The sequence below is a fragment of the Pygoscelis adeliae genome, unplaced genomic scaffold, assembly GCF_000699105.1.
Source record: "Pygoscelis adeliae isolate BGI_AS28 unplaced genomic scaffold, ASM69910v1 Scaffold77, whole genome shotgun sequence".
Classification (NCBI taxonomy): domain Eukaryota; kingdom Metazoa; phylum Chordata; class Aves; order Sphenisciformes; family Spheniscidae; genus Pygoscelis; species Pygoscelis adeliae.
Window position 1 is genome coordinate 5,059,941 of NW_008825216.1, and position 18,065 is coordinate 5,078,005.

The 18,065-nt window shown below is 37.4% G+C and overlaps 1 protein-coding gene across 1 annotated transcript; it reads left to right on the forward strand.

Annotated features, from left to right (window-relative positions):
• Positions 1-2,491: 2,491 nt before the first annotated feature.
• Positions 2,492-14,414, forward strand: RAB4A (RAB4A, member RAS oncogene family). Its single transcript, XM_009329234.1, has 8 exons — positions 2,492-2,534; positions 4,512-4,592; positions 5,863-5,977; positions 7,525-7,587; positions 8,940-9,094; positions 10,028-10,123; positions 12,080-12,240; positions 13,631-14,414. The coding sequence occupies exons 1-7, from the start codon at positions 2,492-2,494 to the stop codon at positions 12,193-12,195; spliced, it is 669 nt and encodes a 222-aa protein (XP_009327509.1). The 3' UTR covers positions 12,196-12,240; positions 13,631-14,414.
• Positions 14,415-18,065: the final 3,651 nt, after the last annotated feature.

The following is an 18,065-nucleotide window of genomic DNA, read 5'->3' on the forward strand; positions in this document are numbered from 1 at the left end:
CAAAATAGAAGATGTCTGACTACTAGAAGAGACTTTTTCATGGCGTGAGTGAGAGAGTTTCCAAAGGGTCAGCATTAGTGAATGTAAGTTCTACTCTTTATCAAGGAGTTGGAAGAAGACCGAACTGAGATTGAGGATGCAATTTGGTCTTTCCGCCCCCCTCCCCCCCCTTCTGTATTATCAAGCATATAAGAAACGATTTAATTCTCACTACTAAGCTGCAGTAGCTCAGAAGCTGTTCAATTATTCCTTCTGCTGAAGGAAACTTAAGTCAAAGGAGGAGGTTGGATGTCTGGGGGTGGTTTCCGCATCAACCATCTGTTTTTGCTGGTAGTTGAGTCAAAGCCCACAATTGTCTCCCTTCTCCTTTCCCCTCAGTCCCCCTTCTTCACCCCCCCGCCCCCAAACACGTAGTTTAGCTGCTGGTGCATCTTTGGGGTGGAGCCACAGTTGTACTCCTTTTCACCTATGCTAGAAATTAAGTTTTGTTCCCTGTACCTCCTACACAGTTTGGGATCAGGTGATGCATGTAGCTCATAGAGGGGAGTAAGCTGATTCTTTATATTGCCTTATTTCCTTAAACAGCCGTGCTATGCGATCTTTCATCTCTTTATGCTTTCTCTAGTTCATGGCTTGTAACCCTTTCTCCTTTTGGCACAGAGTTCAGTTTTCTTCCTAAATCCTTTCTGTGTAATGATGATTGTATTTACAGGCAAAGTACTTTAACTTTCTAGACCTTTTCAGTAGCCAGCATGGTAGCAAGCATTTGTAACATCTGAATGATGTTGCTTTTCAGCTTTTCCATGAAGGAGGAACAACAGAATTCAAAATAAAAACTTCTCTAGGGTGACAGCCTTGGCAGCTGACTGGAATGTTGGAGCTCAGAGCTGCTTTGTCAATTGCCAAACAAACAAACAAAAAGCTATGAAATGACTTAACTCCTCTGGGAAGAGGACACCAAAAAGAAAAACTAGAGCAATTAAGCAGTAGTGCAAACACTAGAATATGAGTTGCATTTGGTGAAATTGCGAAGAATGAATATATTAAAGTTTTTCCCGAGTGTGAGTACACAGTAATGTTACAGTTGGGCTAAAATAAGCTATCTGTCCAATCTCATTCAGTTTCTGTGTTTCTGAATGGTGCTAAATTTTTAGATACACCTGTACAGTTCAAAGAGAAGATATTTCATGTCCTAAATCAAGCAGTAAAAAAACTTATAACAATGTAATTGATGTGGTTCCTGTTATCATACAGAATGACATTATAAGAAAGAAGTTCCAGAATAACAGAATAAAAAATGTTCTCCCTGTTCTTACCTGGTATTACCTTACTCATTAATATGCTAGGCTGTGAACTTAAAAACTTGTTAAATATGGGTATTTTGACTTTTGGTATTGGCAAATCCTTTTTCTTGTCCTTCCTTGCAGTTGATTAAATGTGCAAAGTATTCCATAGTTCCTGAAACATGTTATCCACTGCTTGTGGCTAAACCGTTAACATAAGTCTAAAAGTCTTTTGCTATTTTGAACAATTTACATAAAATTGGAGTTTAAACTGATAAAAGCAGTTACATTTGTGAATGTAACTTCAAAGTGTCATTTACGAGTCTACATGTGTTTGGAAATGTTGCTGCCTTCTTTGGTGCAGAAAGGTTTTGATTTTTTTATTATAAGATACTGATATTTCCATTCTGTGGTAGAGAAACGTGTTTTATTCTTACTTTCATACTGTAAACAAGTGAATTGTAATTGCAGTTTCAAGTTTCACCTTAGAAAACATGTTTGCTATTTTGCCAGAGGGAAATATTTTTTTTGTCTACTAAGTAAGCAGGTATTGAATCAGCATTTAAGTGATTTATCTGTAGGAAAGATTTGCTTTTAAAGTTGTGTGGCACAATAGGATCTTGACAGGAATTGGGAGTCTATTATAAAGTGCTGCTAGAATATGTTACCAGTTTAAAGACACAAATATAAAATCCCCAAATATCACTCTTGCTTTCAGAGCAAAATATAAAGCACCTCAACTTAAAACACCTCAGGAAAAATACACTGCTGTTCTGAAGCTATTGCAGATCAGTCCCTGGCAGCGACACCGCTGTTTCAGTTTCTCACTGGCCTGCAGCCTGTCTGCACAGAACGGAGCAGCGTGTTAAATTTGCTCTTCAGCGTGGTTTTGTGGGTTGCACAAGTATGGCTTCGTGAACCATGTTTAACAACCAGTGCTTACAATCACAGAGCAAATTAGTGTAGGAAGAGAGATTTGGTTTTATTCTTTTCCTGGTTTAGTTAGACGGTAGCTGTTATACTACTGTCAATAATATGAGTCTTCCGTGGAAAAAAGGAAGGTAGACATGAATTTTGTAGTTGTTTTTAACAAGAAAATCTGACAAACAGCATTCACCAGATACATAGGAGAACCGGTTTTAACTGGATTTCAGATTTATTTTTGGAAAAACTGCAGAGACCAAAACCAGATTATTTTAATTGTGACTATGTCTCAGAACATCTCGCATTTTGAGAAACTCTGTGAAAGTGGTAAAACCAGTGAGATTACACACACCCACGGTAGTTTAAATATACAAAAAGGTACACAAGGCAGCTAGCTAGCGATACTTGGTCCATAAGAAGAGAAACTTGGCTTTCTTTCAGAGATGAATTTTTTCTTAACCTAATACTTTGGGGCTATTTATGATACCTACGTTTCATACTAACAGTGAAGATATGATAGAATGAAGCATTCTCAGCTTCAGCGTGCTTTGCAGTTGAGATGACATGAAGGGCCCTTCTTTACAGGAGATAACACGCAAAATTTTCACAACCTGAAGCAAAATCCTTTTTGTAACTCTCTTTTTCATCCAGAAAGCATGAGCAGCTGGGTGGGGGCGTGAAGAATGAGAGGAGTTTGGAACAGAATGTCTTGAGCGTGTAAATGGTCATATTTGTGAGAAAGAAATAGCAATCTTCTGAGAAGGGTAGAATACAAAATCTATACCAAGCCTGTTGCAACATTTGAAACAAGAAAAATCATGCAAAGGTAAAATGTAAAAAAGCAAAAATCCTTAGGAAAACACTACCTCATTTTAAATATGAGTAAAATTTGGAAGACGGGTGAAGACAAAGGATGGTGGATGTTCCCAGGATTCATAGCCCTCTGTTTTGCTGTTGACTTTTCAACAGTGGGAATTTTCTTACCATATGAGAAACTTGCTTGCTGCTTTTACCATTGCTAGGGGGTGTTTATTATGTACCATAACAAATAACAATTCCTGTGTGAAATGGAATGAGTGCATAGATTTGTGTGCATGTTAAATTCAATTTGTAAAACTAAAGACTCAAACAAGATGTAATGTATCAGTGCTTTGACTTGCTTAGCATAGTCTAATTTTTTTTTGTTCTGCCATCCTCTGGGCCAATATCTGTGTAACCCATTTGACAGCTCTGAACATTGTTAATGAAACTAATGTTAAGGGGTTTTTTTTGTTGATATTGCAAACTTAATCCTTTTCATTGCATGCTTACCTGACGTCTTCTGGAGACCTGCTATGTTTGTAAGAGAAACTGCAATAAAGTTGTAAAGATGACTGTAAAAAAATGCTGTTGCTGGTAGGAAAATAAGTAGTGGATCTTGCACGAACTGTAAAAGTTGATGGCTGTATATTAGGGGAAGCAATTGTAAACTTTCTAATCACAGTTTATCAGCGTATATGTTTGAGAGTGGTAAGACAAGGAAGCTTTCTTCAGTCTTTAGCCAAACTGAAACCAGATCTGGGGAGGTAGTATTAAAGCATTACATGTAACTGTTAAAACAATACAAATGGACCATAAATCTTGAATACATGTATTACTAATGAACACTGATGTAAATGGCTTATAAATAGATAAAGTGCCAGAAATACCTGTATCTTGATTTACTATGTGGAGGAAATGTGAAAGCAGGCATCCCAGAATAAAAACTACTTCTTGCCTGTAAATTTTGTAGAAAAGTATTGTAGTTCTTCCAGCTTTACAAGTATTAAAACGAAGTATGAGTATTAAGCAGTTAATACAGAGAAGTTCAAATTAATGTGACTAAAATAAAAAAAAACCAAACATTTTTTAAAAGTACAAACACATACAGATTTTAAGAAACTACATCATTATATAGGGCATTTTTACTGACTGTAGCTAATAGCTTACGTACCCTTAAAACAGGTTGCTGGAATACAAGCCAACCATATACCTGTAATTCAGCCTATTTTAACCGAATTCAAATTCAACCATTTCCATCTTTTATTGTCATTCTTGTATCTCCATAAACAAATAGCATTCTTAGCTCTTACTTTGTAGCATCGCTATTGAATACACTGGGCTATTCTTCAGATTTATTGTTATTTTTCTAATTGTCATCTATTCCCTTCTCTTTGAAATAACAGCTACTAGAGAATAGCTGGCTTGTGTACTTGGTCTTGTGACAAAAATGTGAGCGTGTACTAAAATCTAGCAATTTTTTTTTTTTTGTCTTTCCATCTTCAGATTTTCTGTTTAAGTTCTTGGTCATAGGGAATGCTGGAACCGGAAAATCCTGTTTACTACACCAATTTATTGAAAAGAAATGTAAGTATATGTGAGCACAGTAAGAGTTCTCCATTGCTTTGTACCACAGATGAAGGCTCTGCTACATGAGTATCTATTCTTTGTATGGAAGTTCCCATAATTCTCTTATTTGTATAGATGAGGATTTTGACTGAGAATTATGTTCAGAACCATGCTGTAAATCTTTATTCTCGCTGCCTCTAATCAAAAGCCTGATATTGAGCAGTATTCCCTATTACTCTCAAATAAATGTTAACAGGGTGTTGATGAAAATACAGGCTTACTTTTTGTGAGAATTATACCTTGCAGCTATAAGCTTCCCTAGATATGTAGTAGAGACTTGGATCTTTTAGAAAAAATACTGAGCAGATGAAAGAAAAGTTGAATTGCTTGAGTAGATTTAGAAAGCCTGTTGGATAGAACTCAAATCTCCCAACATCTAGTCTCTTTCTAAAGAAATAGATACTCCACGTTCTTTGTTAAGGACTGTGTTCTATCATAAATACTGGTAGAGACTCCATTGTAAATGTTACTTAGAGATGAACAGAGGATATAAAGAAAATTTCCTGTTGGGTAGTGCATTTAGCTCATGATTAGACAAAAATAACATGCATTTAGAAACCTTTGTAAATCTAAGGTGGCTGTTATCTTTCTCAGCCTGATCTCTCGAGGAATAGCTCTAGGGTAATAATGTGTAATCACTAAGGAACATGGCATGATTCTATGATTGAACTTGAACCGTGACCTTGCTTCTAGTATGGGTTAGGGTTATATACTTTATGTATATTATATATATAATATACTTTATCTAGTATATTGCTGAGAATCTGTGATACGTAAAGTACTGTGAACAGTGTACATAAAGCAAGTATCTCAACTTCATACTTTAAAGAAGAAGTAGCTCTTGCTTATTCACGGGCAAGACTGTGTCTTTTTGTGTTCTGCTTTTCCGTGAATTTTAAATTGCATCAAAGTATTAGAAAACACAGTTTGAAAAAAAAGGGTACAAAACTTATCTTGTCATTTATTAATGTGAAATGGGAATGATTTGATTAAGGCAGGCCTTTCTAGTAGTAATTTTGAATTGAATAAGCTGTTCAAAAATTGTAAGAATGTTTATTTCTGCATGGTGGCAGTAGGCTTATGAGCGGCACTGAATTTGGTGGTTCAGGAAGTAGTTTGTAATTTGAACACAGAGGAGTTTTGATTATACCTAAATTGGATTATGTAAAAACTAATTATTCACTCTAAATATTCTCCAAATAAGTCTGTCTTTATTTCTTTTTTGTAGTCAAAGATGACTCAAATCATACTATAGGAGTGGAATTTGGTTCAAAGATCATAAATGTCGGTGGTAAATATGTAAAATTGCAGATATGGGATACAGCAGGACAAGAGAGATTCAGGTACCCTTTTCAATCATTTTATCAAGTGTTTGTTATTAAATTGTTGCTGTGGGTGTTGGGTATTATTTATCCCTGCTTATAAGTAGGCATAGTTTCTTGGTCAGTGGAATTGTTTGTCTCCTTTCATATTATTAACTAGGCCAGATCTTCCAACTTGGACATAGCGACATAGATCCATTGATTTCAGTAAAGCAATGCTGCCTTGCAGGATCTGAGGTTCTGCCCTTGCTTTTTTTGGGTATTTTCTGTGATGGTTAAGGTATGTGAGTAGAATATGTGGCTAAAAGTTTGTTCACCAGTCAAACTCAGAATAGTTTCTTAACTCACTGTGTGTGCTTAACTCTGTGTTTAGAAGACCTTCTATTGGTTGGAATAAGTAAATGCCAGGAAGTTGTAAGCTGTTCAAAATCTGCATGAGAACAGTTTCATAGCATAATATTATTTTATTAGAGGGAAAAAAAAATCCGTTGTCAAGTTCACTTGGCTAAATACACTTCTAGAAAGACTGAGATCTTTTAAGTTTCTTAAAGAAAAAGCAATGTATTTGTCAGCTTAGAACCACCAAAGTACTTTTAATGCTGTATTTTAACTGTCATACATCTGAGGCATAGATCAAACTCAGTAAAGATCTAATGTACTCCTGTGTACATTCACCATCAAATAGGACATCAGTTTTTTATATTTTTGGGGGATGGGGTGTGTGGGAGAGGTTTCTTTGGTTTGGGGCGGGGGGGCAGTGGTTAACAAAGGTGAGTATGGTGGTAGAAGTCTGAGTAATGGGCAGCAATCCAGGTAAATGTTCTCTGTTAGGCAAGTTCTTTGGATGCATCTGTGACTAGGTAAAGCTGGGCAGTGCTATGTAGTCTCCATTAATGAGATCTCTTCAGTGTGTTGGCCAGATATCCTGGGATTCTGAGAAGTTTGGAGGCTCTGTATTTTTAGAGGCTTGTGCAAATTCTGCTCTTTCAAGTCCAAAGTGTTCACAGACTTGCAGGTCCTTCTTTTCCTGTTGCTTTTTATAGTCTGTCTAATTATTTTATTTTTAAAGCTGATCACACCTCTGCATACTTAGCAGTTATTTTTCCTCTTCTTTACCTTTTGAAGGATGCTTTGCTTTGATTTCCTTGCCGCCTCCTCCTCTTCAACTTGGGGACTCTTAAATTGTTCAATTACAGCTACTTTGCTCATTCTCTCCTCACTACTGAGATTTCAAACATAAGTTAATTATGCTGTTTTCAAGCCACAGATACCGCCATCAGCTCCCAATTCTGTATCAGGCCATATAGTGTGATGATATGTGTAGCTTCAGCAGCACACAGGTCATAATGGACTTTGAGAATCACTGTACAGCTATACTTAGTGAAAGTGCTTCATCAAAAGTCTATTTGTAAACAGTCTGCTGCTGCACAGCTGATAATGTTGTCTAACACATTTTATTTCAAATATGTAAATGAGAATTCTGTTTCATAATATAGGTTGCATTATATTAACCCAGATTTGAAACAATGACAATATTACAGAAACGTACATCTGTAATTCTATTTCAGGTCTGTAACAAGGAGTTACTATAGAGGAGCTGCAGGTGCTTTGCTTGTCTATGATATAACCAGGTAAGAAAACTAGCAACTCTTTTGCTTATAGACTACCAGATACAATTAACGCGTAACGATTCCCTCCAGAAGTGACTAACCCTCTAACGGAGAATGGGCAGGAAGAAAATAAGTATAAAAAGTACTTCTGTTTTAGTGCGTATTTAAGTCTTGGAACTTGCTTACATGAGATATTATGAATGTAATAAATGTAAACAGTCTGAAAGGGTTAGACAAATACATGGAAGTTGGCTCACCAGTAGCTGTTCTAATCATGGCAGACCACATGCAACCACTGGCTCAGGAAGCCTTGCAGCAGAAACTAAGAGCAGACTTTAGCCACTTTTAACCAAGGTGGTACACCCCTGTTTGTGGAAACTGCTTATTAGTATGCTGGTGTAACAGGTCATCCTCTGGAGAAGCTAGCTCTACCTACACATTCCTTAACTGTAGCCCAAAATTCTGTTCGTCTCTGCATCTTTTAATATTTTAATATTACAGGCAGCCAATAGAATTACCATTACACATTTCCACATTTTTTCCTGGCCACCATTGACTGATACTTGTCAGATAAGTTTCATGTTGGTTGATGATGATTCGCTAGATCTGTTGCATTTTGTCCTGTGAGTGGACTGTTCTCCTCTGAGCAGTCTTTGAAATCTGTGTTTTCTGCTTAAGGTCAGTTGGACTCACTTGTCAGTCTTACTGCTTGAAGGCTTTATCTCTGACCACCACTACAATGACTAATGGTGTGTGCAGGGTAACTGCCTGTAATATTATTAGTCTTGACGCAAATGTGAAAGTTCAGGCATGCAATTCTCCACAAGTGTAGTAAATTAGGCTTTATATCTGACCACCACTACAATGACTAATAGTGTGTGCAGGGTAACTGCCTGCGATATTATTAGTCTTGACGCAAATGTGAAGTTCAGGCATGCAATTCTCCACAAGTGTAGTAAATTCTTACAATCCCACCTGAAACTTAAGTATCAGTTGAATTTCATGTTGAACAATAACTCATTCTGTTATCCCAAAATTTCATGCACAAAAGGCTGAAACTAGATTAGTGCTTAAAATTTTAGCTTTTCACATTAACAGGGTATTTTATAATTGTGTATATTTACTTATATATTGTGGGTGATTTAGTTTTGCTTTTTAAAAACTTTAAGCTTTAAACTGTTTAAACAGTTTCATGAAGGAACTTGATACTCTTCCCAGTTCATAGCTGGCATATTGAGATGTGTAGGTGACTTGCCTGACTAGCAGCAGTTTGTGGTTTGCCACAAATACAGATTTGCCTTCTGAGTTTTAGTTCAGTGATCTGTTCACTAGAAATGAGTATGTCCTAATAAAGGATGTCATTTTCTACATAGCCGGGAAACCTACAATGCACTTACTAATTGGTTGACAGATGCAAGAATGTTAGCAAGTCAAAATATTGTGATAATACTGTGTGGAAACAAAAAGGATCTTGATGCAGATCGTGAAGTTACTTTTCTAGAAGCATCCCGGTTTGCACAAGAAAATGGTAAGTAGTACAAAATCTTCATGTAGCATTCAAAGATACTTAATACTTAAAATAACTTATTTTTTTGTGCAGTTAGGGAGTACTGTGCCTGCTGTACCTTTCAAATATCTACAGAAAAGAGAGTTCTGTCTGTACATGAGGCATAGAGAGAGGATAGTGCCTGCAGTGAGAACTACATGTACTATTTAATTCTCATTACCAGCGATTCTTCCAGTCGCAGCTGCTACTTAAAGAATACCTTCTGTGTGGAGATATATTCCCTAGGGAATGTAATACAACTTCAGGTATTGCCTTGCCTCCAAAGGGCTGAGGAGAAAATGAAGAGCATGATTTCCTAGTTTTCAGCATCTTACAGATTCTATAGAGTATAGACAAGATTGGATGGGGTGTGCTGCAGTTGGAAGCAATGAGTTTTACTCATGGGAAACTGAGTTCAGTGCATGGCATGGATCCAGAGGACTATTACCTGGTCTGTAGTATTCAGAATTTCCAGACTGAGGACACATTTCTGTGGCAGCTAAAGCCAGTCTTAGTCTGAGCTTCTGTGCTGCGGTCCTGCCATCGGTAAAATCTGGTTTTGTTTTTATAAATCAATTATAAACAGTCCTTTCTACCAACTGTTGCTGCTGGCTGTCCTTTTGCATATAACTCTCTATGAATGGGAAACTATATGAAGTTCTTTGGTTTCATGCACTATTTTGCATGCACAGCCCAGGTTATTATCTTTGGATTCTGACTTTCTAGGATTAATGTATAAATTTCAGAGGAAGGTTTTTTGTGGTTTTGGCATCAAAAGCTAATTTGTCTGGACCATACTATTTGACAGTAGTTCTCCGTAAGAAAATTCTTACTGTTTCTAGCTTTCATGCTTTGAATTACTATATCAGATATTCCAGACTTGTTTTGAGATTGTTTTTCTGGTGTCAAATGCAGAGCTGATGTTCTTGGAAACAAGTGCACTAACGGGGGAGAATGTTGAAGAGGCCTTTGTACAGTGTGCAAGAAAAATACTCAATAAAATAGAATCAGGTAAATTGAGATTTATATTCTTTTAATGCTTTTTTTCCCTGAAAACTAAAAGTACATGTGGAACTACTGCCATTCAAAGTTCTCTAATAGAATTAACCCAAAGAACGAAAATTTCATTGTGGTAAAATAACCCATTTGGTTTATAGCTGCTTCCCGTACATCTTAATAGGAATGGGCGTCTAAGTCAGATCTGTATATCTAAAAGGTGTGAATTCTGGATGTTTTTACACAGTGTTTACCTTAACAGTCAGCTCTGAGTGTAGTCTGTGCATTCTGTGGATTGCTGCGTCCCTACAAACATCAAGCCTGACATTAGACAGGCTTAGCAATGCAGAATAAAAACCTAGTATCAGGGCAGACATAACTTTTAATTCTGCTTCTCATATGTAGCAGGAAATACAGTCAAGAGAATTTGAACAATAATACTGAAAATTTCAGGGATGTTTCCTAGCAACTGTGTTTCTCTGAAGTGACCTTCCTGCCTCTCGGTTGAAACCATTTTTACTTTTGGAGATCTAGAAATATACCAGAAGCTTCTCAGCGCAAGTGGGCAGGTTTCTATCGGAGGCAGGCTCCTAAGTGTTAGGTGTCATTACAGCTAATTTGCATTCCAGTTTTCCTCTCTTATCTTCTAGTTGTTTGATATCTTCAAAGTTTTAAATATTGGCCATATTGAAAAGTCTGTCTCAGACTCCAATTATGCATTTTGAATGCCAAACGCAAATTTTTAGATGAAAAGAATGTGGTATTTTCATAGGAATTTCCTTATTACTGCATCAAATCAATGCCAAACAGCAGCTTTCATTTTAAACAAACAAACAAAAAGAAAACAAACCAAAAAGTAAAGTATAGCTAATTTCTCCTGATACTGTAGTTCCATGATTGATTTGAAGAGGCATTACCACAACAGAAGTAAGTCCTGTTTTCTGTGAGCTGCTCCTGTTTCCTTTGTGCCAGCACACATGCATTGAATCCTGGAAAAATTGAGACTGGAAAGAACCTATGGAGGTCTCCAGTCCAGCCTCCTGTTTAAAGCACGTTCAGGTTCAAAGTGAGAGCAGAGCAAGTTGCCTGGGGCTTGTTGAGGGGCATTTTGAGATGCTCCAGCAACAGAGATTCCACAGCCCCTCTGGGCAATGTGTCCCAGTGCTAACCAATTGCTGCTATCTACTTAGTCAGTTCCCAGCCTGTACCAGTGCTTGGGTTTGTTTCATCACAGGTGCAGAGCTCTGCATGTGTAGTTGCTGAATTTCATGAGGTTCCTGCTGGCCTGTTCCTCTAGCTTGACCAAGGTCTTTTCTGAATGGCAGCCCTACCCTCGAGCTATCAACTGGTCCCCTCAACATGCTGTCATCTGCTAACTTACAGAGTGCACACGTGTGTGCAATGAACCTGAATAAGTGATCTGAATTATTCAGAGGGATTTTTTTTTTTAAGAAACCTAAATGTTTCTAATCTTGGCCAGTCCACCATGCAGCCGTAAGAACATTTCTGAAGGCACAGGGTAAGGACTGGGTAAAAATAGATACCAGAAGTAGGGAAGGTTGAGATCGTTTCCTCTGGGGGCAGTGCTTTATGGAATCATACTGTCAGATTGATCCATTTTTGTTTGGCTTGGTATCTACAGTACTACTTTCTTTGCGTATTAGTCTCTGAAAGCAGGTGTGTTTTGATAGTGTTCGCAGAAAACGTTTTGGACATTTCCTTTGTTAGAAGTAGTTAGTGCAAATACATTTCTTGTACCAGCCTAACTCGGAGACAAACTGCTTTGTGGTTGAAATTACGGGAGAAGATGATCCAGGTTTGGAATTGCCTAAAAGTAAACAGAATTGCAATAGATCTCTCCATAACTAGAGAAGAATATCATTATGTATTTTTATCTAATGTTGTCAGTTAAATTGGAATGTATTATTTGCAAGTGATCCATCTTCTTGTGACCATTTTGTTTCTCATCAGGAGAATTGGATCCAGAAAGAATGGGCTCAGGTATTCAGTATGGAGATGCTGCCTTGAGACAGCTGAGATCACCACGTAGAGCACAAGCACAAAGTGCTCAAGAATGTGGGTGTTAAAGAAACAAAATACAAAATTCCAAATACTCACTTTAGATACAGAAGGTAAGGCTACAAAAATCTCAGGGTGTTGGGTAAATTACCATATTTCATAAATGTGCTGTATCGAGTGCTTGGCTTTTTCACAGTTAGCCTGTAAAGTAACATAGAATATAGTGAAATAATGCACAGTAGAACAGATTTTTTTTTTATACACTTCAATTATTTTTTTTTTCTACCATCTGCCCACTAAAGCAAGACTAGTGCTCTTACTGAAGTATTTATAGATCTTTGCTTACTCTGAGTAATGCTCTGGAAAACATTGAAAAATTCTGTATTCTTGAAATGCATTATTGCCCAAATAGTTACCTAATGCACTGTAGAGAAGGTGAACCATTTCTATTGTATCATGGACAAATACTACTAGAAATGAGAATTCACAATGTATGGTGCAGTATCTTGTCCAAAACTATTATATAGTCCAAAGCTATATTGTCCAAAGCTATTATATAGTCTGTCCTGAAAATAAGAAATTTAAAGACTCAGACTTGAAAATTAAAGGTAATACTGGATTTCAAACTTCCACTTTTTTTTTTCCCCACCTAAAACCAGCCCGAAGTGGTTCTGATTCCTGTCTGCTATGAGCAGAAATGTCAACAAGAAAACAGCAGTATTTGCTGCTTAAGCAGCGTTGTCATCTGAAGTAGCTCTTCTAGGGCTGTTGCAGCCTATGGAACGCGTGTGCAGTCTTCTAAAAGTCTTCCAAAGACATTCTTCAGAGGAAGTGAGGAACAGATTTTTCCCTTTAGTAGTAGTAGGGGAAGAGACCTAAAGTCACATAACCTACTCCCAAGAACAGCTTGGTGGTTAGTCTTTCTTATAAACAGTTGTCCTTAAGACATCTCTCAGTATTCATGTATTTTACATAACTCCTTGCAGTATGTAAGTGGCTGTTAGGACAGTCCTTCCTCACTAATGAGGATAATTAGGGAATTGCGGTGTAGTTAATTATTCTGACATCATTAATACTTATTTCTCTAATACAAGGACAGCGATATCAAATTAAACAAGTACTGCAGGCATAGTTACTGCATCATTTTTACTGTATTCATTTTTCATCAGTTTGAGCAGTGCACACCAGCAGAAGCTTTACAGAATGTTAAATAAGGCAGCATATAATTCTACATTCTCATATTTTGTTCTATATTCCGGGAGCTTAGCTCCCAATTGGAGCTCAGAATTTTAAATGGATAGGGATCTTTGAACTGCTTTTCTCCCTTATTTTCCTCCTATAAAATATCATCCTTCAACTAAGAGACTGCTGGAAAAGGGCATTAATTTAGTCCAGCTTCGGCACAGCTCTACAGGAGTGAATAGTTATTGATCTTATTTCAGGAGTCGAGTTTTCAGATTGATCAGATGTAGGTAATTGATGGAGTTCTTGTGTATTTTACAGCTGTCCTTGCAAATGGTGTTTGAAGAAACAGAAAAGCTTGAAGGCTATGCAGTTTTTAAAAACATCTTTCCACTATCTACAAACAGAGCAGACCACTGCTGACAGAAAGGTGTACCGTGTGGTGTGGGGCAGGAATGTTCACGTGACACAAAAGTCTGCAAAGCGAACTTGATAATTCAGTGGACAATATTAAGACTCATACCTGTATGTAAACATTTTCCATTACCTATTTTTGTTCCTTCACCTCTAGTTTAAAGCATTGCTATATACTGTAAATAATGTAACAGTAAATTTACAAAGCATGGTATACTTACGTATGCTGATAGAATGTTGCACTACAAGCAGTTTAATATTTTATTTTTTTATCATATAAACAAATTTAACTGAGGTAGGCTTTGTCATGTTTGTTTGTTTGCACAATAGTTTATATTTATGACCTGAATTACAAAACCACTGGCACTGTCAGTGAGGGGTTGTTGTTTTATTTTTTCCTACTTAGTTGGCCACATAACAAGCTGTTGACATGACTGATTCTCAACATATGATTAGGACCCATACTTCAGTTTACTAATATGTCAAGTTGGAAAAGTAATTTTTATTGATGTTCACATATTCTACTTTATCACTGTTCTTGAATAACTTCTGAAGCTCTTTTATCCAACTTCAAAAGTTTAGAAAAAATAAGTCTCTCAAATGGCTGTTGACTGACTTGGGTTTTTTTTCTTGGTCCTGATGTTTTGTATAGCACTGGCATCGTGAAGGTGGAATGTGTACGTGAACAGAACTGTGCATCTTCTGTGTGTGTTGTGATTCTAGGGCAGGGGCATGAGCTTATGGAGAATTATCACAGTAGGAGTTCTCCTAACCTCTTATCACAAACAGAGCAATCAGCTGTGGAAATATGATCTCTGTTGAAGCATACCTGGTGAGGTACAAACTGAACCCAAACGGGTTCTTCTAAAGTATCCTGAATGCATGAAATTTAAAATACTAATTTCTTTTTCTTAAGCATTCATGAAGTACAAGTCAGAACTTGAATTTTAAAATTAGACTTTAAAATCGGGAACTTAGAGTCTGTCTTGCTGGAGCTCTACCTTTGAACTTCATGTGAGTGCACTGTATGTAATGCTGTCCACATTGCCCCCAGGAGACTCGTGTGATGGAAGGGAAAAAACCAAGCGTACTACTTATGTAGTTCGTTCTTCCTGTGAAACTCATCAAGGGGAATTTCAGCCTTGGTACTGATTCCCCACCCCCCACCCCACCCCCCGGTGTTTAAAACACGCAATTCAGACTTTCTTTCCTGCCCTCTTTCTGTTGTGGGGAAGAGGCATGGGGCAAGAGGTTAGGAATCCTGTCCTCATTCCTCAGCTGGAGACAGAAGAGGAAGAGACTTGCAGAGAGTCTAAGAGGGAGGACTGAACCACAAGTATTGCATATCACTTTTACAGTGCCATGACAACTGATAAGGTAAGAGACCTGTGGCTTTTGTTTTGCCAGGTAAGGAGCTGCAGGACTAAGCTAGTGTTTCTGGAGGTAGCTGAATTCAACCAATCGAAGGGGGCAATTTCACTTGCACTGATGGAAATCACTAGTGACATTTTTACGTAGTTACTTGTATAACTAGAAATGGGATGTCTCCTTGGAAGTGCAAATTAACACAAAATAATTAATTTGATTAGAAGCCAGTATGGAAATTCAGAGGTCATACATGCTTTATTGTTTTCTATATATGAATCTTTTCTATTTAAGGGTCACTTGTCAAATGCATGTTTAAAAACTAAACCAGAAAACTAAATCTATGCTGTAATTTAGAGGGCAGTTAAAGCACAAGAGCAAAGCAAGAATGCTACACCGAGGTATACCATCTTTCATGGAATTGGAATTGTGTTTAAAACTCTTCCCTTCATCCATTTGAACCAAAAATGTCAGGATGCTTATCTGAAAATTACACACCTTAGGTCATCTCTGAATTAAAAGGAATTAAGTTTGCTTTGTACTTGAAAAGCCTAGGTTTAGTTTTACAAAGGCTGTTGGGTCCAAAGACTTTCATGTTACGTCTCTCCCCTATGTATCTTCTTATATTTAAGATTGGATTTGGTACATAACTGATAACAGTTATTCCCAAGGAGTACTCTCTTCCTGGTGAGTGTAATGTATTTCTGAAGCACCTTAATTGTGCATTTACCAGAACATTGAAGAACTCCAAAGAAACTTACCTGTCTTAATCCTCACTCAATTTATTTTGGAAGTAATTACCAAAAGCAAGTCCTGGGAGGTAGATGTTGGATGTAGTTTTCTCCTCTGCCAGTCAAAATGGCATATTATTAACTAAGATGCATTGTGTTTCTGCCAGAGGTGGGGAGGGTGTTGGTTCCGAAATCCCAAACCAGTTCTGGAATGCTGGGAAAAGATGAGATTTTGGGGAGTCTGTTCCTACCCTTACCACAATCTAATCAGGTTTCTTTGTACACTGACAAAAGTGAAAGCTGAGCGTGTACTTATCAGCTGGGACATAGCACAAGTAAAGCTAAAGGTCTCTCTCCTGTCACTGTTACAATGGTTGAAGTGGCATTGGCTGTTGATCAAAACTACTTTTCATTATTACAGTAGCAGTTGAAAGGAGCAGGGGACTGTTACCAATTCTGTTGCTTTTAAATAGGCATTCTAGGCGTTTGGCAGGGATTTTTCTTATGCTTCTTCCTGTCCTTTTCCCTTTACATACAAGACTGGCCTCTTTTGTACACTTGGTTCTTATGATCATTTTGTCAAGTGTCTGTGGCTAAGAAGCAGTAAGCACAGTTTTATTCTTTCTGTAACCAACTGTCTTAAGCTGTCCCCCTTCCTACCTGGAAGGAAAGAATAGCGTCATCATAATGAGTTTTGACATTTTTACCACTTTTTTAATGTATACTCTTACTGTATACACATTAACCAGGTTAATGTGCATGTTTTGTAGTATCACAACATTTTATGCTGCATCTCACTAACATTTTAAAAGGAAACTTTCTAAAATGGCTACTCCTGAGGGAAGTACTGTTGGAAGCAATAGCTCTCATCAGTGCAAGCTATACTGCTTACTATTTCTCCTCTGAGGGTTTTTTATTTCTGAAAATAAACATCATGCTAATAACAGCCCTAGAGTAGATTTTAAGCTTTAGCATTATAGTTCACACAGCAAACCAAACCTAGTTCACCTAAACAGTAAGTGGTTAAATAGTAATAGGTTAAATTATGTATGTATGTTTTTAGTGTAAAATTCTTACTTTACCAAAGCAAGATGGCTTGGAGTTTTACATGAAATAATACTGGGTACTTATATCCTAGGATTTATTGGATGTGGAGCTTTAGCTGTTTAGACCTTTAAAAGATTTAAATGTCTTATTAAAGCCACTGTCTTGCCTTTTAATGAGTCTGTTGGCCTACACTACTTCATTTAATGCTTGTATCTAGCACCAAATAAAGAATCTTTCCTGATTTTCTAGGTCTCTTACAGCAAACTCTGTTTACCTGTACAAGTTTTGCCTGCTAAGTGAAGTCTGTAACATGACAAACCTTAGATCGTCTTGAAAAAACACTTCTGCTAAATTCATTGCATAGTCAGTATGTGGCTAGGGAAGCAGCAGCAGCTGCTAAAGGAGCTGGAGTGCTTCAGTGCATTTCTGGAACAGGGCCCTCATTGCACTCTCTGGTAGCAGCTTTGCCTGTGGCATGGGGGCCCCAACCCTGCAACACTACTTCTGCCACCCCTTGGTAGAGAGGAACGATACATCACTACCCTTCTGTGTGCCCTTGAGAGGTTATGGCTGCAAAGGTGCACTTACTTTCCTTGTGTCAGTCTGAGATGGATCTGTCTAGATCTCTGAGAATGTGGCTTCAGAAGTTAATGCTTTAAAAACCTAAAGTAAGGGGAAAAATACAGAATGTATTTGCACTTACAACTTCTCTGGACTATTAGGCAATTCATAGTTGACCCATCTCTTGTCTGTTCTTTGTATTCAACTAGGTACCTTATGGTGCAAAAGTACACAGCTTCCATAAGTCCTTAAAAAATTAATGCTATAAAAAACTGATTACTCATTTGCTTTATATTCTATATGCTGAAAGAATTAAACACTGTAAAAACCTCAAGAAATATACTGTAAATCCAGAGTAAAAATACCAGGTAGATTTGTTTCCTTCATTTACTGTAGAACCAGCAGCATGTGGAACTTCAGTGTAGCCATCCTTTAATAGCTTAGCTTTTCCTATTTGCAAGATTATACTTGTTCTTAGTGATGCAGCTTCCTGATTTTTCCCATGTTACCCTCTTAGAACTTTGGAAAAAATTAAGATTCCCAAAGGCTTCAGCATGCATAGCACTTCAGATAGCTGCTATAGTTTAGGCTCTATTTTTTCCTTGTTAACGGTAGAAAAAGTCAGTTGGATTGGGAAA